The sequence below is a fragment of the Symphalangus syndactylus genome, chromosome 10 (genome assembly GCF_028878055.3).
Source record: "Symphalangus syndactylus isolate Jambi chromosome 10, NHGRI_mSymSyn1-v2.1_pri, whole genome shotgun sequence".
In the NCBI taxonomy this organism is placed as follows: Eukaryota; Metazoa; Chordata; class Mammalia; order Primates; family Hylobatidae; genus Symphalangus; species Symphalangus syndactylus.
Genome location: NC_072432.2, coordinates 110,484,189 through 110,507,027, shown reverse-complemented (window position 1 = coordinate 110,507,027; position 22,839 = coordinate 110,484,189). Strand labels below are relative to the sequence as shown.

At 37.8% G+C, this 22,839-nt stretch overlaps 1 protein-coding gene across 37 annotated transcripts in view; it reads left to right on the top strand.

Annotated features, from left to right (window-relative positions):
* The window catches only part of TBC1D5 (TBC1 domain family member 5), a 598,207-nt gene that overhangs the window by 531,691 nt on the left and 43,677 nt on the right, over positions 1-22,839 (top strand). For all 37 annotated transcript variants that reach the window (XM_063611375.1, XM_063611384.1, XM_055295545.2 and 34 more), the window contains one exon: positions 9,248-9,411. In XM_063611375.1, coding sequence (XP_063467445.1) covers positions 9,248-9,411 — 164 coding nt within the window. The remainder of the gene's footprint in view (positions 1-9,247; positions 9,412-22,839) is intronic.

Genomic DNA, 22,839 nt, shown 5'->3' with positions numbered 1-22,839 from the left:
TTTGGGTCTTAATATAATTTCAACGTGAAAACGATTTATACAAACCTGGAAAGCTTCTGAAGATTTTTGTTTTATTATATTGTAATTTCTTTTGAATGGAAAAACTTTTCAACAGATTTTGATAGAATTTTACATGCAAATTTCATATAATTAGATTTGATATATAATGCCTTCCCCCTTCAGAAAATATTCAAGACAACTAAATGTTGTAAGATTTAATAGATATAACTGCTTACAACGATTTTTTTCATTTTGGAAGAAAATGAAAAAAGTTATAATGGTCCCCAAAATGCTAACTTTTTCTAGGAGTATAAAAAAATTTAATGCTTCTACCTGAAATTTTAGATTAACTCAGAAATTGAACTGTAATGTCAAATATTGAGAGTCTAGAGATGATAAGTAGAGTATAATATCACAGGAGTAATAAAGAAAATTTCCCAGAGCTGAAGAAAGATACTTGGCCTAGAGATAGAAAAAAAAAATCTCATAAGCAGGATGAAAGTAAAAATGACACACCCTAGGAACCCCATAAAAGATTTACAAAACTTCAAGGAAACTTCCAGAGAGAACAAACAAAAAGTTTGTTTATAAGATAATCATCAGATAGACATCAGATTTCTCATTGGTAAAACCAAAGACCGGAAGACATTTAAGTTTGTTTTCAAAGTTCTGAGGAAAAGTTGTTTTGAACTAGAGTCTTATTTTCAGCCAAGCTAACATTCACATGGGAAGAAAAAAAATAGACATTTGGGGACATGTAAGAATTTAGGTCTATCAACAGACCTGCTACCCTCCCCGCTCCCAAATACTTATTTATTTTATACACACACATATCCCATCACTTGTAAAGGTAAAGTCATTCTTCTAAAGATCTCTTGAACTAATAAGGAAATGTTTAAAAATTACAAATGTAGAAGTTCATGATAATGATAGTGCCAAATACCAAAACCCTGAAAGACAGAGATAAAAGGCCACTCAGAAGAAATGAATTATTAGAAAACAAGAAAGACTGTAAAATATCTAAACATACAACTCAGCAAGATAGAAAGCAAACATCAAAATACAACTAAAGTAAGTAAAGGTATGAATAAAGGTAAAAGATGAACAGCACATAATAAAACAGATTACATGAGTGAAACCAAAAGATAGTTCTTTAAAAACAATGAAGTAACCCAACATTCAGTGAGTCCGATCAAGAATAAATGAGAGAAAAATACTAACACGTTCAAAATAAGAATTATGAAAACTGAAGATACAGAAGAAGGACAAGTTGCTGTAAGAGACTACTATATACAACTTTATAAGTTGAAAATGTAGAAGAGTTTTCTCTTGCTGACTTAAAAATTACCACAAACTTAGTGATATAAACAATACAAATTTATTTAACATTTCTCTAGGTCAAAAGTCTGACACAGGTTTCTCTAGGCTAAAATCAAGGCTTTGGGTGGCTCTGGGGAAGAATCTGTTTCCTTGTTTATCTGCTATGTTGGCAGAATTCAGTTCCTTTTAACTACAGGACCAAGGTCCTCATTCCCCTACTGTCTGTTAACTGAGACCCATTCCCAGCTTCTGGAAGATGACATATTCCTTGGTTTATGGCCCCATTTCTCCATCCTTAAGGCCAGCAACACCAGGTCAAGCCCTTCTCATGTTTGAATTCTCTCCTCTTTCTTCTTGAGTTCGTTCTCTGTAGCTCATTCTTCTGCCTTCCTCTTCAAGAACTCTCAGGGTTAGGTTGGCCCATCATGATAACCCAAGATACTCTCTCCATCTCAACATCCTTAACCTTAATCATACCTGCAAAGTCTCTTCTGCCATGTAAGGTAACAAATTCATAGACTCTGGGAATTAAGGGCTTAGGTATTATTCTGCCTCCCATATGGTTTTTTAAAGGAAGATATGAATTATCCCAAGAAGAAGAAAATTGACCCAAGAAGAAGAAAATTGACCCAAGAAGAAGTAGAAATCCTTAATAAGGGAACAACAACAACAACAACAAAATCCCAAAAGTCACTACAGCAATTCCTTTAAAAAGTCACTAACACTGGAGGGTTATAAGTCAATAATCCAAACTTAGAAGAGATGAATAAATTCAGTTATATAAGCTTATAAAAAGATGGATTTTTTTTCATTTTGTCAAAAAGCCTTGTGAATCAAAATGCCATGGCTTCTTGATTTGTCTTTTGTTCTATGGCCTTTTAAAAGTAATTTGAAATTCAAAACTAAGCCATCCTTTTGTTTTAGCTATCACTTTCCACCACCTCCAAGGCAATAAAAGCCACTGGCTTAAGGAGTTCCAAGGAGCAAGGAGAAAATTCATGAAAGGAAAAATTCATGGAAAAAAGGAGAAATTTATGAAAAGAACAAAGGAAAAACCTAGATTTGTAATACCTAAATTATATTCCACTATATTATCTTAGGGTAAGAAACGCTTCCTAAGCAGGACCCTAAAAATGAAAGACATAAAAGAAAAAGTAGACATACACAGAAAGGATTAATTTCCAGAATTTAGAAAAAACTTTCCTCAATCAGTTTTGAAAAGTAAAATGAGCAGAGAGTTCACAAAGGACCTTAAAATGGGCTGGAAATATGTTAAAAGATACTCAGCCTCGTCTAGTTATCAGGAAGCTTTAAGCTAACATAGTGAAGTCCTCCTCTATCTGATTAACCACATAAATAGATGAGTAGATAAATATATAATGTCATGTTATATTTACATATAAACACATGTGCATACACACACACATACATAAAATATCATGTCATATCCAGTCCCCACAAAGATGATAGGCCTTCAGAAATTGCAACAGATTCATAAATTGTTAAAAATCTTAAGGCAATTTGGAATTATTTATCAAAATTTAAAATGTGCATATAGTTATACATAGCAGTTCCACTTATATAATTCTACCTTGTAGAGAAATAGCCAACTGTTTGTGCCTAAAGATGTACCTTTCTAAAATGTTTATTGATGTTTTGTTTGGAACAGCTAAACATTAGAAGGAACCTAAATGACTACTCGAGAGTGTTACAGAAATTTTTTCCTCACAGCTCTTAAAAAGAGGACATATGACATAGACAAATTTCTAAGAGCAAGGTAGGTTCAGAAAGCAAGTCAGCAGAGAGAAGCACTTTTGGAGTAGCATGGCAGGGGCCCCTGAAAATCTATTCCTCCATAAAATCATAAGAACAGTGACAAAAATGATCAAAATAAACTTTTTCAGAACTCCGGAAGTTAACCAAAGGATGACAACAATCAAGGAAAACTGGCTGGATCTTAGTAAGTACAGCGAGTTTTATGGCATATTAGCTTGCCCTATTCCCGTCACCCTCTTTCCAGCTCTACAGTAGCTTTGACAACTAGTAAGTAACCTTACAACCACAGGACGATGCACAATGTATCTGGAGTACCCTAAAACTTCTATCTCCAGTGAATTGTCACCATTTGACATGTCCAGCAGCTCCCCAGAGCTCACTCATAGGGCCTTATTCAGAGCCTGCTAAGAAACCCTATCCTTAAGTGTATGTTGAAATAGTCAGTAGGAATTATTAAACATCACAGCTGCCTAAGGCAGCATTACCAGTTGGAGAAAACAAGATGCTAGCCAAAAATTTAACAAGGAAAATCAGAGGCTAGCCAAAAACTGAAAAGGAAAATCTGGGGAATGAGATGTCCATAAGGGGCTTTGAAAAGCTCCAGCATATTCCTGGGATTGTAGAAGACCACACAGGTGTGCAGTATTGTGCACATGCCCAGGGAAGACTTGAGAAGGGCATAATCTCTCTACTCTTAGTGAACTTAAGGCTCTGCAGAGGCAGGAATGAAGGCTAAGAGTTGTAAACTGACTGCTGTCACAATACATACAAAGAGCCCCTGGCAAAGGCTAACAGACTTATTGGTTCAAGGCATTTAATGAAAGGAAATCTCTGTCTCTTAATGGACCACTAAGCTAACCAGGCAGAAACTTCCATGACCACACACAACAAAGAATATAGACTTCACAGAATTAATTTAATAAAGTTACTAAAACAGCAACAAATAACAGGAAAAACAAGTTCAGATGGTGGAATAGGATCTGATTCCCAGAGTTGCCACATATTATTAAAATGTCCAGTTTTCAATAAAATTATAAGGCATGACGAAAGAAAAACACAGGAAAATATGGCCCACACAAAGGGGAAAAAGCAGGCAATACAGACAGTGTCAGAGGAAGCCTGGACATTAAACTTACTGGATAAAGACTTTAAGTCAGCTACTGTAAATATGTCAAAGAACTGCAAGAAACCCTGTCTAAAGAACTAAAGGAATGAATGAGAATAGTGTCTCATCAAATAGAGAAGATCAGTAAAAAAATAGGGGCTTTATAAAAAGAGAATTAAATAGATATTCTGAAGTTGAAAAATACAGCAACTGAAATTTTAAAAGTTACTACAGGGGCTCAACAGCACATTTGAGCTGACAAAGAATCAGAATTTGGAATATATGTCAACTGAAATTATCCAGTTAGAGCAACAGAAAGACAAAGAATAAAGAAAAACAAAAAGAGCCCCAAGGACCTGCAGAACACCATGAAGCATAATAACATACAGATAGTGAGAGCCTCAGAGGGACAGAAGGAAAGGAGAGGGGCAGATGGAATATTTGAAGAAATGCTGCCTGAAATATTTCACAATTTTTATGAAAAGCATTAGTACATACCTCAAAGAAGTCCAATTAACTCCAAGCAGGATAAACTCAGAGATCTACACCTAGATACATCATAGTCAGACTGTCAAAAGCTGACAACAAAGAGAGTCTTGAAAGCAGCAATAGAAGAACAGCTCATGATATACAAGAGTTCCTCAGAGTAAGATTGACAGCTGACTTCTCATCAAAAACCAGAGAGTCAGGAAGGCAGTAGGATAACATATTCAAAGTGATGAAAAGCCAGTCAGTCTAGAATTCTATTATATATCCAATAAAACGATCCTTCAAAAAAGAAAGAGAAATTCAGACAATTACAGATAAATAGAAACTAAGAGTATTCAATACTAGTAAACCTTCCCTATAAGACATAATAAAGAAATCCTTCAGGCTGAAATGAAAGGACACTAGACATCAGTTCAAATCCACACAAAGAAAAAAGAGTTCTGATAAAGGTAGCTGTGTAGGTAAATATAAAAGATAATATAAAGTTATTTTTCATAAATCTTGTATTGTTAATATGGCAGTACTACCAAACTGATCTGCATATTCACTGTAATCCCTATCTAAATCCCAGATGTCTTTTTTGGAGAAAATGGCAAACTGATCCTAAAATTCATATGGAAATGCAAAGCACCCCCAGTAGCCAAAACAATCTTGAAAGAGAACAAAGCTGGAGAACTCACATGTCTTGATTTCAAAACTTGTTATATAGTTATTTTAATCAAAACAATATGATACTGACATAAAGATCATCATATATAAATGGAACAGAGTTGAGAGTATGGTAAGTTGATATTCAACACGGGTGCCAAGATTATTTATGTGGAAATAGTAGTCCTTTTTACAAATAGTTGTGGGAAAACTAGATACCCACATGCAAAAGAATGAACTTGAGCTACTTCTTCATGCTGTATACAAAAGTTAACTCAAAATAAGTCATAGAATTAAATGCAGGAGTTATAACACCCTTAGAAGAAAACTTGAGTAAATCTTCATGACAGGTTAGGCAGTAGTTTCTTAGATATGACACCATGAGCACAAGCAACAAAAGAAAAAATAGGTAGATGAGACTTCATCCAATTAAGCAGTTTTGGGCTTCCAAGGACACCATTAAGAAAGTGAAAAGATATACACAGAAAAGAAGAATTTTTTGCAAGTCATATGTTTGATAAGGAACTTGCACCCAGAACATATGAAGAACACTTACAACTCAAAAATAAAAAGGAACATACCCCAATTTTTAAATGGGCAAAAGATTTGAATAAACATTTCTCTGAAGAAGATGAGTGTCTAATAAGCACCTGAAAAGATGCTAAGCATCATGAGCCATTGGGAAATTGCAAATCAAAATCACAATGAGATACCATCTCACACCCACTAGGTTGGCTGAAATAAAAAGATAGCTGATAGTAAGTGTTGACAAGCATGTGGAGAAATTGGAACCCTTATACAATATCCATGAAAATGTAAAATGGTGTAGTCACTTTTGAAAACAGGCAGTTCCTCAAAATGTTAAATGCAGAGTTGCCATATTGACCCACCAGTTCCACTTCTAGATATCCATGTGAGACAAAGGGAAACAATATGTCCACATAAAAACTTAAACAGGAATGTTCATAGCAGCATTATTCATAATAGCCAAAAATGTATATAAGCTAAATGTTCATCAACTGATGAGTGTATAAACCAAATGTGGTACCCGTACAATGGAATATTATTTGGCAATGAAAAGGAATGAAGTGCTAATACATGCTATAACATAGATGAACTTTTAAGCACTGTCCGAAGAGAAAGAAGCCCGTCACAGAAGACCACATACAGTATCACTCCATTTACATGACATGTCTAGAAAAGGCAAATTCATAGAGCCAGAAATAGATTGTGATTGCAGGGACTGTGGGAAGAGGGGGTATACTGGAAATAACTGCTAATGGTCATGAATTTTCTTTTCTCAGTGATTAAGTTGTTCTAAAGTAGATAGTTTTGATGGTCATGCATCTCTGTAAATGTACTTTAAAAAACACTGAATTATGTTCTTTTAAAAGGTGAAAGTTATGACATGAATTATATCTCAAAGTGTTTTCACAGTTAATCTATTTATAAGGAAAGTGTATTCGCATATAAGTGGGATAATTTTTAAAAAAGAAAATAGGTGGTTCCTGAGATCTTTTTCGGTTCTAATATTCTAGAACCCCGTGTTATTGAGATTATTACCATGAAGAAGTATCCCTGGGAAGTTAAGGCCTGGAGTCCTGGTGGTGGGTGGGAAACATGGAGGGAGAGAAGGGAAGAAATAAAGGCCTAGGTGAAATTTTCATAGTCTAGGCCCTTATAAGCATAGGATACTTCTAGGCCTTGGGGCCTGTTCTGTACTCTTTCCTAACTTCAGGGGTCCTTCAAGGCTCAACTCCAATATCATGCATTACAAGTTGGATTCTTCAGGAAGCAGACCCTGAGATAGAAGTACAGAAAGTGTATTGGGGGAATAACACAGGTGAAAGGAAAAGAGGAGGGATCAGAGTTGGGCAGAGGGATGGGGACAGACCATGATGCAGATCTAACAAGTCTGCCAGTTCAAAGGGAAACTCTGCAGCCAAGATTTCCTATTAAAGGAGTCCTGTATTGACTGGAAATGGGTAGACCCTTTATTCCCAGTCACTAGCTAGGAACCACCCTGAGAAGAGCATGATATTAGTTCAAAACCTGAGGCAGATCCTGAACAATCTAATAGCTAAAGGCTATCAGCTAACCATCTTCCTTGAAGTCACAAATATTTCCTTAAAGAGGGATATGTCAGCCCTCCAAATCTGCCACACTTCCTTCTGAAATGTGGCTTGACTCTCTCCTTCTATCCAAGGGAAAGGTAATAGCTCACTCCTAAGAAATATAACATTCTTGTTAGCATTCTTGGTTTATCATTTACCTCCTTACCCCTAGGTTCTGCACTCTGGGAGGAAGAAACTTAATCTGAATCCCTAATGTTTAATGCAGAGGAAGCTGCAGTGTAATAAAATTGTCTGGAGATCAGGGACAATCAGGGACTCCCAGGTACTGGGAGTAGATAATTACTATTCTAACTATATTGTAACAACCTTTGACCCAAGATTAGAGAATGTTAGTCTAGAAAGTATCTATTATTATCTACTTGATTTTCTTCCTATCTCTGGCTGCTGCTTCTCAGTCAGCTTTGCTGCTTTCTTGTGATATCTCTGACTTTTAAATTGTAACGTTTCCAAGGGGCCAATCTGTGGGCCTAAATCCTTTTTCTCTCTATCCCTTCTCCGTTGATAACCTCATGTTTAAATACAGTCTCTATGGTACTGACTTCAAATGTATATCTCTAGCTCACATCTCTCCCCTAAAATCCAGACTCATTTCCCACTGCTTATGTGACATCTCTATTTGGATATCTGACTAGGCACCATAGACTCAGCAGGTCTAAAACCAAACTGCTGATTTATTCCTAAAACCTGCTTCCCCTCACTCTTCCTGACCTCAGTAAATAGCTGCTCCATCATTCTTCTTGCTTAGGCCAAAAATTGGAAGTTAAGCTTGACTCTTCTCTTTCTCTCATACTCCTAATGGGTTCTTCCGTAAATCCAGTCAGTTTTGTCCAAAATGTGACCACCTCTCACCACCAAGTTATGATCATTCTGAGTACTCACATTTTTGCGTTAGCAAAAATTGGTTCCTCTGCTTTTGCCTGTGTTTCCCCTGACTCACCCCCGCTTGCCCATCTCTGATTCTGTTCTCAATACAACAGCCAGAGCAGTCCTTTTAAAATGTAAGTCAAATGTCACTCCTCTCCTCAAACCCTCTAATGACATCCCATAGCTTCCCTTCTCAGAATAAAAGTAATCAAAATCATCTACAAATCCCTACCTGTTCTGATTCCCCTGCTTGCTCTCAAACCTCATCTCTCACCCTTCTCCTCTTCGCTCTTAGCTCTAACCATACTGGTCACTTTGTGATCTCTTTGAACACACGAAGATCCTGCATTAGGACCTTAGTACTTGCCGTTCTTGCATATTTTCTGCAAAGCGGGTACTTCACCTTCTTCAGGTTTTTGCTAAAATGTTAATGTTCCTGAATTTTCTGTGACACCTTCCCTTACCAGAGGGAAGAGGAGAGATGCTTTTTTGAAAAACTTTGGCCAAAGATTTGGATTTTGTAATCTTGCTAATGTAAAGTGCAGTATAATAGATTCTGGTTTCAGTAATTAAGGGATTATTCCATTAGTGAAGAAAAACCCAGTCATTTAACCATTGTTTACTGAAACTTTTTTTTTTTTAGTTCTTTTTATATGTGTGCAATGCTTGGATAATCACAGTATAAAAAACATAGAAAACTATAGTGGTAGATACCTTCACTGTTTTTTTAAAAACTAGTGGCCATTCTGATACATAAAAATGCCTGCATTTTAATACTCCATAGTGTCATTATGTTGATAGTATCAACCTAGTGGTATCATAATTGATCATCATTTATTAAAAACAGTAGATTCAATAGCTTAGTGAAAGAGTCTGGTGTTTCATTATTTCTACTTAATGTTTCTTACAGGGCAAAGTTCTAAAAACATCAGTTCATCTCCAAGCGTTGAGAGTTTGCCTGGAGGAAGAGAATTCACTGGCTCTCCACCTTCATCTGCTACTAAAAAAGATTCCTTTTTTAGCAACATCTCACGTTCCCGCTCACACAGCAAAACTATGGGCAGAAAAGAATCTGTAAGTATTTAAGGACAGTTTTCTCTTCATTCTTCATTTTCCTCTCTAGAGTGCTGCATTTATGAAAGCTCTGTTAGTGCCCAGTTTTATAAAGCTCTTAAAACTTTTATGGACTACAAGGAATTATTTTATCAAAAGTATTTTATTATTATACTTTAGTAATATTTTAAGGCTGTAGCCTATATTACACTGGAAAAAAAAAAGTAGCATCATTTTAAAATAAGTTGAATCTTTCCTAAATCCCAGTCCTTTTTTTCTCTACAAATGCCTTTTTGTCAAAGCCTGTGTTTTCTTATAAAATTTAACAGATAAATGATGGAACTTCAAACAAACCAAGGTGTTTTTTCCATTTTAAATATTTCTTGAAAATTAAAAATAATTGATTTACCATTTAAAAAACTATACAAACTACATTTAAATTATATTTTGATACTCTGTAAAATTCTTTTTTTCTTTTTTTTTGAGACAGTCTCAATCTTGGCTCACTGCAGCCTCCACCTCCTGGGTTTAAGCGATTCTCATGCCTCCTGAGAAGCTGGGATTACAGGTGTGTGCCACCATGCCTGGCTAATATGTGAATTTTTATTGGAGACGGGGTTTTGCCATATTGGCCAGGCTGCTCTGGAACTCTTGGGCTCAAGTGATCTGCCCGCCTTGGCCTTCCAAAGTGCCGGGATTACAGACATGAGCCACTGCGTCCAGCGCAGTATATATAAAATTATATACATATATATAAAATGTATATAAAATTCTTTATATACATTTCTCAAAAGGATATAGCTAAGGCATATCCACTGCTTTAAAAACTTGGTTGTGTCTGAAATTATTATAAGCCAACTTCACGTTTAACCACATTTTATAACAGCCATGTATAGCTTAACAACAGTGATACATTCAGAGGAATGTGTTATTACGCAATTTCATCATAGTGCAAACATCATAGAGTGTACTTATACAAACTAGATGGTACCGCCCACTACACATCTAAGCTGTATGGTATGGTCTGTTACTCCTAGGCTACAAACCTGTATAGCGTGGTACTGTACTGAATACTGTAGGCAGTTATAACACATGGTAAGTATTTTTGTATCTAAACATATAAAAGGTACAGAAAAATATAAGGTAAGGTATACAGGAAAAAAAATGGTACACCTGTCTGGGGCACTTATGAATGGAGCTTGGAAGTGGCTCTGGGCGAGTAAATGAGTGAGCAGTGAGTGAATGTGAAGGCCTAGGATTATTGTGCACTACTACAGACTTTATAAACACTGTACACTTAGGCTACACTAAATTTATTTAAACGATAGTTCTTTCTTCAAAATAATCTTACCTTACTATAACTTTATGAACTTTTATTTTTTTAATTTTTGATTCTTTTATAATAACACTTAGCTCAAAACAAACACATTTTATAGCTGTACAAAAATGCTTTTTTAATATCTTTATTCTGTAGCTTTTTTCTATTTTTAAATTTTTTTATTTTACTTTTTAAGCTTTTTTGTTAAAAACGGAGACGCACATTAGGCTAGGCCTAACCAGGGTCAGGATCATCAGTATCATTGTTTCCACCTCCACGTTTTGTCCCCCTGGAGGGTCTTTGGGGGCAGTGACGCTCATGGAGCCATCACTCCTGTGGTAACAATGCCTTCTTCTGGAATACTTCCTGAAGGACCTGCCTGACACTGTTTTAAAGTTAACTCTTTTATATATATGTAACTAGAAGTACATTATAAAATAATGATAAAAAGTATAGTATAGTAAATACATAAACCAGTAACACAGTCGATTATTATCCTTCACTGTACATAATTGTATGTGCCATACTTACATATGACTGGCAGCACAGTAGGCTGGCATTACCACAAACAGTCCATTGCACTATGACATTATGACAGCTATGATGTCACTAGACAATAGAATTCTTTAGCTCCATTATAGTCTTATGGGACCACCATCATATGTGTGGTCTGTCATTGATCGAAACATCATTATGTGGCACATGACTGTAGTTTAACACCTAATATCTTAATAAGAACTCATCTGCCCAGTGGAAGAGGATGCCAAGGTAATACAGAAAAGGATCTAGCTATAGCTGAAATTATACTAAATTAGAAAAACAAACAAACAATTAACCTTTGAGAGATAATTATTTAAGATACATAGAATATTATGTTCTCTATCTGTGTGACTTTGTATGTCTTGGGGCAAGACACTCAGCTTCTGGCGTTTTAACCACCTTATCTGCAAATTAAACATTTTTGCTCTTTGAAGAGTTTACTACCTGCCCTCTTAGGGATCCCTTCAACATGTAGGAACTGTGATTCTGTAGTATATAAAAGAGCAGAGAGGAACTTTAGTTTAAACCTGGCACCTTTAGTGCAAGCATTTAGCTCTGTTCCCTCCTTAAATTCCACTGCAGGGACAACAAGGGCAGTTAAAGATAAACCCTCAAAGAATAAGAAAACAAAAGAAAAAACAGTAGCAATAAAATATTGTTACTTGGAAAACAGATAACAAGTGACAACGAAGCAGCCTAAGAAAGCTGAACCTTAAGTCAGCGGTAGGCAAAAAACAAAGCAGCAGCTTGACTTACTTACACTGTAAAATTCTCCAGAAGCTCAGAAGCTGCAAGTAAAGATGAAGGTAGAACTGAAGACATGACAACTGGTCAGAAGCTTCTGAAAGAGGAATTAGATTACCTTCCCTATGTCAGCAAAAGACTGAAAGTTTAATTCTCTGAAAAGTGTACAAAATGTCTATGGTCTGAGAGATCAGGCACATTCCAATGTGAACCACCCTACTGGAAAAGGGATAATGAATACACTTAAATGCTAGATTTGAGACCCCAGGCCTCCGCCACTTGCTTTCCAGAGTACCAGTATGTATAGCCCTTCAGGCAGGAGATTTGGAAGGGTTTTCTCTAGGCGAAAGACACGTATACACAGCTATAAATATACTCACCCTAGGGGTGCTCCAAGAAAACAGCCAGTTACTTTTTAGTGGACCCCACCATTAACGAGCTCCATCCAAACACAGAACTTCCTCTTAGCTTTTTAGTTCATACTATTTTATATGAACAAGACAGCCAAGGATCACCAGACACTTGAAGAGACGATTTGATAATGAAAGACAAAAACAGAAAAAAGCAACTAGGAGGAAACAGGCTGTGCAGAACAAGAAAACAAAAATCATATTTTAATAGATTTTTCTGTTCTCTAAATGTTATATTTTTCTAATGTGATACCTTTTCGAATGTATACATTTTTCTAAAATGTAAAACTCAGTGGAAGAGTTGGAAGAGAAAGTTGAGGAAATCTCCCCTGAAAATAGAATATAAAACAAATAGAAGAGGGAAAAAACATAAGAAAATTAGAGAACTGGCCCAGAAATTTTTAAAAATAGGAGTTTCAGAGTGAACAGAGAAAATAAAAGGAAATGTCAAAAATACAATTCGAGAAGTTTTTCCATTAATTAAAATAACTGAGTTTTAAGGTAGGAAAAGTCCAGACTGAAGTCCACACAAGAAAAAACAAACCTACACTCAGATGTATTACTGAAAAAGTTCAGAAATCTGCAAACAAAAGAATTTTACTGACTTGTAGAGTTGGAAAAGAAAGATTCTAACAAAGAATGAGGAATTAAAATAGCCACAGACTTCTCAGTAGCAACACCAAAAGCAAGACAATGGAGCGATACTTTGAAAGTTCTAAGAAATGCCTGGGCGTGATGGCTCACACCTGTAATTCCAGCACTTTGGGAGGCTGAGGCAGGTGGATCACCTGAGGTCAGGAGTTCAAGACCAGCCTGACCAACGTGGTGAAACCCCATCACTACTAAAAATACAGAAATTAGCCAGGCATGGTGGTGGGTGCCTGTAGTCCCAGCTGCTCGGGAGGCTGAGGCAGGAGAATCACTTGAACCCAGGAGTGGAGGTTGAATTGAGCCAAGATCGCACCACTACACTCAGGCCTGGGCAACAGGGCAAGAATCCGTCTCAAAAAAGAAAAAAAAAAGTTCTGAGAAAAAATTACTTCTAACCTAGATTCAACATCTGGCTAAACTAGTAGTTAATTTTGAGCATAAAATAAAGCCATGTTTAGACATTAAAGATTCAAAAAAATGATTCTCACGTACCCTGGGAATCCACTGGAGGATATGCTGTACAAAAATGAGGACATAAACTAAGGAAAATGAGGACATAAACTAAGGAGGAGGAACCTGAGAACTAGGAAACAGAGGATCTAAAGCAAAACAAAAAGATCCCCAGAATGATAATGTTTATAGATCCGAAGACTATAGCAATGCTAAATAGCAGACCCAGAAAGTAGTAGCAAGCCCAGGTTGGAGCAAGTTGAAAGGTTCCAGAAAGATTTATTCAAAAAGCTAAAATTGAAAGAATGACTAATACATTTTAACAAATTAAGAGATTTATACAACTAGGCATGAGTTTGGGTGATAACTTTGTAAAAGCTAAACTAACCCCAAAAAAGGACAATTGGTAACACCAAAGGAAAACAAAGTATGTGTAGGAAAAGAAAGAAAGGTTATGATAAACCTTATAACTGAGCTGGGATTAGAATTTACATAGACATTATAATATAAGCCTATTGAATATGAATCTAATGAGAATCACACTATACCTGTTGAGAAGATGGGGCGTGGGAACTATGTGCTTGCATGAAGAGAGGAGGGAGCAGGTTATCTTCCATAGTGGGAAATCAGGGGATAATACTCTCAAGAGAAATCAAGAAGTGGCTAGATAAGTTAGAGATAAAGGCCAGCTATGGTGGCTCACGCCTGTAATCCCAACACTTAGGGAGGCTGAGTCGGGAGCATTGCTTGAGTCCAGGAGTTCGAGACCAGCCTGAGCAACATAGTGAGACCTGTCTTTACAAAAAAAAATTTTTTTTTAATTAGCCAGGTGTGGTGGCATGCAACGGTAGTCCCAGCCACTCGGGAGACCGAGGTAAAAGGATCACTTGAGTCTGGGAGATCAAGGCTGCAGTGAGCAGTGATTGTGCCACTGCACTCCAGCATGGGATGCAGAGCCAGAGCTTATCTTAGATGGACTAGATAGATACATAGATGATATAGAGGTGAAAAAAACAAAATGGGTAAAAGAATTTAAAGTGGTTGTTTCTGGGAAGCAAGAAGTGGAGGGTGGGGTTGTGGGAACTGTCCTTCATAACAAGAACAGTTGTATAAAGCACCATTTCATTGTATTGACCATTTCACTCTATTAACACTTATATAAGTGTTACATATATAACTTAGATTAAAAATAACAACTAAAAATTACAACAAAGTAGAATGTATTGGCATAATAAATTAGAAGAGGAGATTATCTGCCTGTGCAAAGAACGTGTCTATGAAGAACCAGAGTAAGAGAATAACAAATGAGAAAGGCATATGGAGACAGGTTTCATTTGCATTATCATATTTTGGTGGCATATGGATTAGTCTGCAACACCAATTAATTGCTTTTCTTTATGATGATACTTTAACTTAAAACTGAGAAGTTGACTAAAAATAGAAATAAAGTAAGTCTAACTCTCTACATAGACCTGCTGTGAACCAAGAGACAGAATGCAAGTAATCATTCAAAATTTAGTATATTTGCTAACTTTGGGGAAGGAAGTAGGCAGAAATTTTTAAGATAAATAAGCTCATCGTTTTCCAAGTAATAGTTCTATCTTATTATTTTATTAAATAGTGTGTTAAGTCAGTACACTTTGCCAGTTCTTGCCCATTCTGGGCACTTATTCGGATTGCGCCTCCTTGTCCCTATGATCTGTCGGAATCATGTGACCAGTTCTCTCTACTGCGTTGTGACTGAATATATATGTATTGTCACTGCAAGACCATCCACAGCTCTCTTTCCCTCTGACACCATGAACAGAACCTCCCTGATAACTCATGATAGACATGAAGTATGAGTGAGAAATCAGCTTTTGCTGATCTAAGCTTCTAAGCTTCCAACAGTGCACAGTTGGAAAATGCTTAGGCCCATAGCCGGGACTCATTCTCCCATGGGAGCCGCCTGCTGCCACTAGAGTGGTCCCAGGACACCAGAGCCTATGACTGGGTACCTACCATACATACAGGTCCAATTTGCTTTCGTTTCCAGGCCAGTGTCATGTGATACAGCGATATTCCATATCCTCAAAAAAGTTCAAGATAGCTTTTCACTTAAATTTCTTACACAAACCAGTGGCCAGAAATGAAAGCAGAGACATCTCTTGGTTTGGGTCTCTTGTCCCTTGAACTATATGATGATACCTTTCAGATTTGAAGACTCAGATCATCTTTTAAAGTGGTTCAGGGTCAAGAAACTGTTGATGTTAATTGCCAAAATGGTGGTAGAAAGAGACATAAAACCTAAAATAATCTAGTAGTAGCTATCAGTCTAAGCACAGTAAAATCTGCTTGTAATGGTTTTGAGAAATGATTGTCAAAATCTATATAGGTATGACATATCCTGGACAAGCATCATATAGTGTGTTGTAGAACTTGTTTTCTCTTAATATTGCCTTTTTATGTATCATACATACCCTTTCTATAATCCACAGCCTATCTTCTTTAGATAAAAAAGAAGTATCACATTTACCCCTGTTAATGCCCTTGATTTAGCCATATAATGAAAGAGGGCAAGATTCAGCTTAGTCTTTAAAGAGGTAACAATTAAGCCTTGTGCCAGATTTTTATAAAAGATATCATTATACTTCTTTACTGAAATGTGAAAACTAGCAGAAAGTTTTAAAATTGACCTCACTTCGTTATTATTAGTACTATTATTTTGAGGATTGGTATTGTTTTGTCTTGAAGAGAAAATAAAACGTTTTGATACTTTTAATTTTATGCTTTATTTTACATGATAATATAAATGACATCCAATACTTCTTTCTAGAAGTCTATTTTTAGGTGGCCATTCTTCCGTTAAATAAATTTTTACTTGTTTTAGCACTGTTAGTCATGTTCTATGATTGTTGCCAAATCATTTTCTAAGAATATCTTTGCTAAGGTTAAAGTATACAAAAAATAGAGTATAAGAAAAATTCTCGCCGGGCGCGGTGGCTCACACTTGTAATCCCAGCACTTTGGGAGGCCGAGGCGGGCAGATCACGAGGTCAGGAGATCGAGACCGCGGTGAAACCTCGTCTCTACTAAAAAATACAAAAAAATTAGCCAGGCGTGGTGGCGGGCACCTGTAGTCCCAGCTACTCGGAGAGGCTGAGGCAGGAGAATGGCATGAACCCGGGAGGTGGAGCTTGCAGTGAGCCGAGATTGTGCCACTGCACTCCAGCCTGGGCGACAGAGCGAGACTCCGTCTCAAGAAAAAAAAAAAAGAAAAGAAAAATTCTCAGCCTAGGCAACATAGTGAGACCCCATGTCTACAAAAAATTTAACAAAAAAATTAGCTGGGCATAGTGGCATGCACCTGTAGTCCCAGCTACTGGGGAGGCTGAGGTGTGAGGATCACTTGAGCCCAGGAATTCAAGTCTGCAGTGAGCTATGATTGTGCCACTCCACTCCAGCCTGGGCAGCAGAGCCAAGCCCCTGTCTCAATAAACAAATAAAAACTCGAAAACTGACTTGTCTATGTGAATAAGTTATAATATTTAAGCACACCAGCCAACTAGAAGTATTTTTGTTAATTTCCTGATAAACTGCGTGATACTTTGGTATGATTTGTAATAATTATAATACATACCAGCCTTCAAAGATCTGAAAGTATCCATGGTTCAGAATCCTCTCTAAACCACAGGAAATCAAAAAAGGTCTGAGCTGAAAGTCTCTGCATAAAACAGGATGCATAATGAGATACTCCCTTACCTGAAGGCTCACAGCACTGCAGGGGGGTGACCATCCTATGTCTTTATGACCCCTGTGACCCCTGTATGCATTCGTCATTGCCCTTTGGTAGTTTGAACATATACTATGGTCATACAAATATAATTTATTTTTGTATTATTCATCTATTCTTTATCATGACAAAATACCAAAAAGTGTCAGATAAATGAAAACGAATTTGAAAGCAGTCTCTTACTTCTAGAAAACTGGAGAATTGCCTAACCTATTTCAGGCCATGATCTAGAAATTATAATTTAAGACATTATATCTGTTTAAGAAATGTAAGAGAGCAATCCTAGTAAGGATGCTTAGAGTGAAATTGGAAGGGGGAAAAGTAATTAAACTAAATTAAAATATCTCATCCACATGAGATGCATAATATGATTAAATGCCATATGAACAGCAAAGACAGACAGTAAACAAAATGGTGTTAGATGACAGACCACCATGGGCTGTGTTGGTGAGAGATAGATCTGAACCACTGATGTATTTCTTCTTCCATTGAATACAACCATTATTTTCCCTTAGGAAAATAGCTTCCTAGGACAGGTAGTAGTGGTGGATATTGAGCAGGCAGTCAACAATACCTTCTATAGGAGTTCTCTTCTCCCTCACATCCCCTGACACATCCAAAATAGTTAGAATTGTATCAAGTTGCTTTGGGTAAAAATAAGAGGAAGTAGTATATCAAATGAAATTTGTTATTATTTCATATAACAAGAGTCCTGAAATAGGTCTACGATTGGATTATTCAGCTGTTGAGTAGCATCACCATCTTTCCACTCTGCCATCCTTAGTGTGGTTTTATCTTCAACTTGCTCTCATCATGTTCTCTCAAGCAGGCTGACACAGCCAATTATATCACACACACGTGCATGCACACCCCTTCTAGAGAAGTCTACTTGGGAATTCCCCAGCAGTATTTTCCTTCCCATATCACTGACCAGAATTAAATTCCATGCCCACTTCTTAACCAATCTCTGGTAAGGAGAAGGGTTACAAGAGGCTCATGACAGAGGACCAGTAGTTGGGGGGATGTGATGAGGCAGCCAACAATTTGATAGGTAAATTACCCTTGAAGTATTAATTGCCAAAATGGTTTATTTAATCCTTTCCCGAAGGATTTGCATTTGAAAAGAGCCAGTTCTGCTGTCATCAGTCATATTTTACTGGCAGATTTTCAGGCAACTGGAGTTAAATTGGTGGTTTGAAGGGAGAAATTGAGCAGAGCAGCCTTCCCAGAAGACTAGAATTTTCCTAGTTATCTGATTTTCTTTTCAGTCAGTGACGTATACTTCCTGGGAAAACATGTTATGTGGAAAGCATTGACTTCAGTGAATTTCTTTATGAGCTTAGGGATGGAATTGAAAACTGGAATCTAGAGTTCATCTAATTATAGGATTTTCAAGTGAAAAGTACATATATATAATCTCTTCTTGTTTAATCAGTAGTGTTAATAACTGGAATAAAATACAGTCTCATTTAAAATATATTCCCATTTAATATAGTTTATTGAAATGAATAGATATAAAGTGAATGTAAACATCAGCAGTTTAAGTCTCATGATAGTAATTTTAATCTTAGGCCAAATTAACCTGGATATTTGAAACATATATTTAGTCATTCGATGTTTTATAAACCTTGTTTACAATCCGTCTGCCAGTAAACATACTCAAGGTCAGGAAGAGTAGACTATTTATCTTTGTGAGAGAGTTCTTTCCTTCTTTCTCCATCTTTTTGCATCACCCAAATCATGTAACTCCATTGCAAAGAAATGTGAACATCAAAGGAAGCATCATTAAAAGCCCTCTGTTTTCAACAGTTTTAGCATGACATTTTAATTTAGCTTTTGTAAACAGGTTTTACAACTAACTTTTAAAAATCCTTATGGTGCAATACATTTATTTTAAGTTAAAAAAAAAATCTGAGAAGGCTGTGAAAGCAGAATCACAGGAAATAGAGTGCTGCAATGTCCTTTGCAGAACAGTGCCCTTTGGGTCGAGTGAAACACTCATTCACCTCATGCTGGGTCTTCTTCCTCCATCGCTTATCTTTATCTTCATCCTCTATATAAAATGCAAAGATGCCAGATTGTACCTATGCTGAATACTGCCCGGGAGGCATAGACAATGGTTTGGGGAAAGCTCAAGTGAAGCAATTAGAAATATTTACAATCCCAGGCCAGAAATATTTTGTGGGTTTGAATCATGCTAAATTAAATGCGTCATTGATAACATTTGCTTCTTTCTAGTGACCTGTCTTGAAACTTGACATTTGTATATTCTTTCAGTGCCACATTGCCTTGGGGACAGTTATTTGTACCCTAAAGTGCAGATGTGCATGACAGGGAAGGAAATGAGGGCTTTGACTTGTCTGGGCAATTGGAGGTCAGCCAAGGCCAGAGACCAGATTGCAGAGTGTGCACGGTTGTCCTCTTCTTTCCCCCTCAGTGGCATCACCACCCTCTCCTACACAGTGTCTTCCTGCTTTTAAACCTCTTGTCCCTGGCATCTCATCATTTATCCTTTGAACACCTGTGTAAACTTTTCCAGGAAGTTATATTTTTAATCCACTGGGCTTTCATTGCAGAAAGACTGGCTTTACTTCTGTCATAGAAATTCTAGGCCTGTTGATAAAGGGGGGATCTGTATCAGGCAGGTGGCCTTCACTTTGCCCCTGAAAACTTAGGGCTAAGGAACCCCGTTTTGGTTGTTCCTCATAGCTAGAGCTTCTATACCCAGACAGTTGAAGGCTTGGCCACTGTATTAGTCCATTCTCTTATTGCTATCAGGAACTACCTGAGACTGGGTGATTTATAAAGAAAAGAGGCTTAATTGACTCACAGTTCTTCAGGCTGTACAGGAAGCATGGCTGGGGAGGCCTCAGGAAATTTACAATCATGGCGGAAGGTAAAAAAGAGGCTGGAGAAGGAGAAAGAGAGATTGAAGGGGGGAGGTGGTACACACTTTTAAACAACCAAATCTTGTGAGAACTCACTATAGTGAGAACAGCAAGGGGAAAATCCACCCCATGATCCAATCACCTCCCACCAGGCCCTCCTCCAACTCAGAGGATTACAATTCAAGATGAGATTTGGGTGGAGACACAAATCCGAACCATATCCTGTACCTGGCTCCTCCCAAATCCCATGTCCTTCTCATATTGCAAAATATAATCCTCCCTTCTCAACAGTCCTAAGTCTTAACTCATTTCATCATTAACTCAAAAGTCTACAGAGTCTCATCTGAAACAAGGCAAGTCCCTTCCACCTATGAGCCTGTAAAATCAAAAACTAGTTACTTCCAAGATACAATGGGGTACAGGCACTGGGTAAATAAGCCCACTCCGAAAGGGAGAAATCAGCCAAAACAAAGGGGCTACAGGCCCCATGTAAGTCTGAAACCCAGCAAGGCAGTCATTAAATCTTCAAGCTCCAAAATAATCTCCTCTGACTGCATGTCTCACATCCAGACAACACTCATGCAAGGGGTGGGCTCCCAAGGCCTTGGGGATCTCCCTCCCTGAGGATCTGCAGGGTACAGCCCCCTCAGCTGCTTTCACAAGCTGGCATTTAGTGACTGTGGCATTTCCAGGCACATAGTACAAGCTGTCAATAGATCTACCATTCTGGGGTCTGGAGGACAGTGGCCCTCTTGTCACAACTCCACTAGGCAGTGCCCCAGTGGAGACTCTGTGTGGAGACTCCAATCCCACATTTCCCCTCTGTACTGCCCTAGTAAAGGTTCTCCATGAGGGCTCAGCCCTATAGCCGACTTCCACCATCCAGCTGTTTCCATACATCCTCTGAAACCTAGGTGGAGGTTCCCAAGCCTCAACTCTTGTCCTCTCAACACCCACAGGCTTAACACTACATGAAAGCTGCCAAGGTTTATGGCTTGCATCCTCTGGAGCAACAGCTTGAGAGATCTTAGGCCCTTTTAGCCATGGCTGGAACAGGAGCAACTGGGATACAAGGAGCAGTGTCCCAAGTTTGTGCAGGGTAGCAGGGCCCTGGGCCCAGCCCACAAAACCATTCTTTCCTCCTAGGCCTCTAGGCCTGTGATGGAAGCAGCTGCCACAAAGGTCTCTGAGACGCCTTTGAGGCATTTTTCACATTGTCTCGGCTATTAACATTCTCCCCTGTTTACATATGCAAATTTCTGCAGCCAGCTTGAATTCCTCCCAGGAACATGGATTTTTCTTTTCTACCACAGGGACAGGCTGCAAATTTTCCAAACTTTTATGCTCCGCTTCCCTGTTATATAAGTTCCAGTTTCAGATCATCTCTTTGCTCATGCATATGACCGTATGCTGTTAGAAGCAGCCAGGCTGCATTTGAACACTTTGCCTCTTAGAAATTTCTTCCACCAGATACCCTAAATTGTCACTCTCAAGTTCAAAGTTTCACAGATCCCTAGAGCAGGGTCACAATGCCACCAGTCTCTTTACTAATGCATAACAAAAGTGACCTTTACTCTAATTCCCCATAAGTTTCTCATCTTTATCTGAGACTATCTCAGCCTGGACTTCATTGCCTATGTCACTATCAGCATTTTGGTCACAACAGTTTAACAAGTTTCCAGGAAGTTCCAAACTTTCCTCATCTTCCTGTCTTCTTCTGAGCTCTCCAAACTGTTCCAACCTCTGCCTGTTACCAGGTTCCAAAGTCGCTTCTACATTTTCAGGTATCTTTGTAGCAATGCTGCCACAATCCTAGTACCAATATTCTGTATTAGTCCATTCTCATATTACTATAAATAACTACCTGAGACTGGGTAATGTATAAAGAAAAGATTTAATTGGCTCAAAGTTCCAGATGCTGTACAGAAAGCATGGCTGGGGAGGCCTCAGGAAACTTACAATCATGGCAGAAGGTGAAGAGAAAGGATTCACATCTAACACAGCCAGAGAAGGAGGAAGTGAGGGGGAGGTGCTACACACTTTTAAAAACCAAATTTCATGAGAACTCATTATCACAATAACAGCAAGGGGGAAATCCACCCCTGTGATCCAAATGATCCAGTCACCTCCCATCCTGCCTCTGCTGTAACACTGGGGATTACAATTCAAGATGAGATTTGGGCAGGGATGAAAATCCAAATGAGATTTGGGCAGGGACACAAATCCAAACCATATCAGGCACCTTTACCCAAGCTTCCTCTCTTTTCCTGATCTCTGCTATTTACCCTCCCAGCTTTCTGCTCCAAGTTGTCCATGTGTCAGAAATTAATACACCTGGAAGTATTGCTGGCAGTAAGCACCAGGAATCTGATGCCTGAAGCATGGGAGAAAGAGACAACCCAGGGTCTTAAAACTGAGCTCATGCTGTGTTCACTAAGCAGCACACCCTGGTCTGGGGTTCATATTTGCCTAGAGAAGGGGCAGTTTTTTTTTTTTTTTCACTCTCCAAATTCTGCACTGAAAGAGGGTGAAGTTGGGGAGTAAATTAAATTAAAGGCATGCTTTAAGTTATTGAAGGCCCTAAGTTAATGAAGAGGGAACTGCAACTATTGGAAAAAATCAGGACCTTTCTAATTTGTGGCAGTGATGATAAAAAAAAAAACTTGGATTTTACCA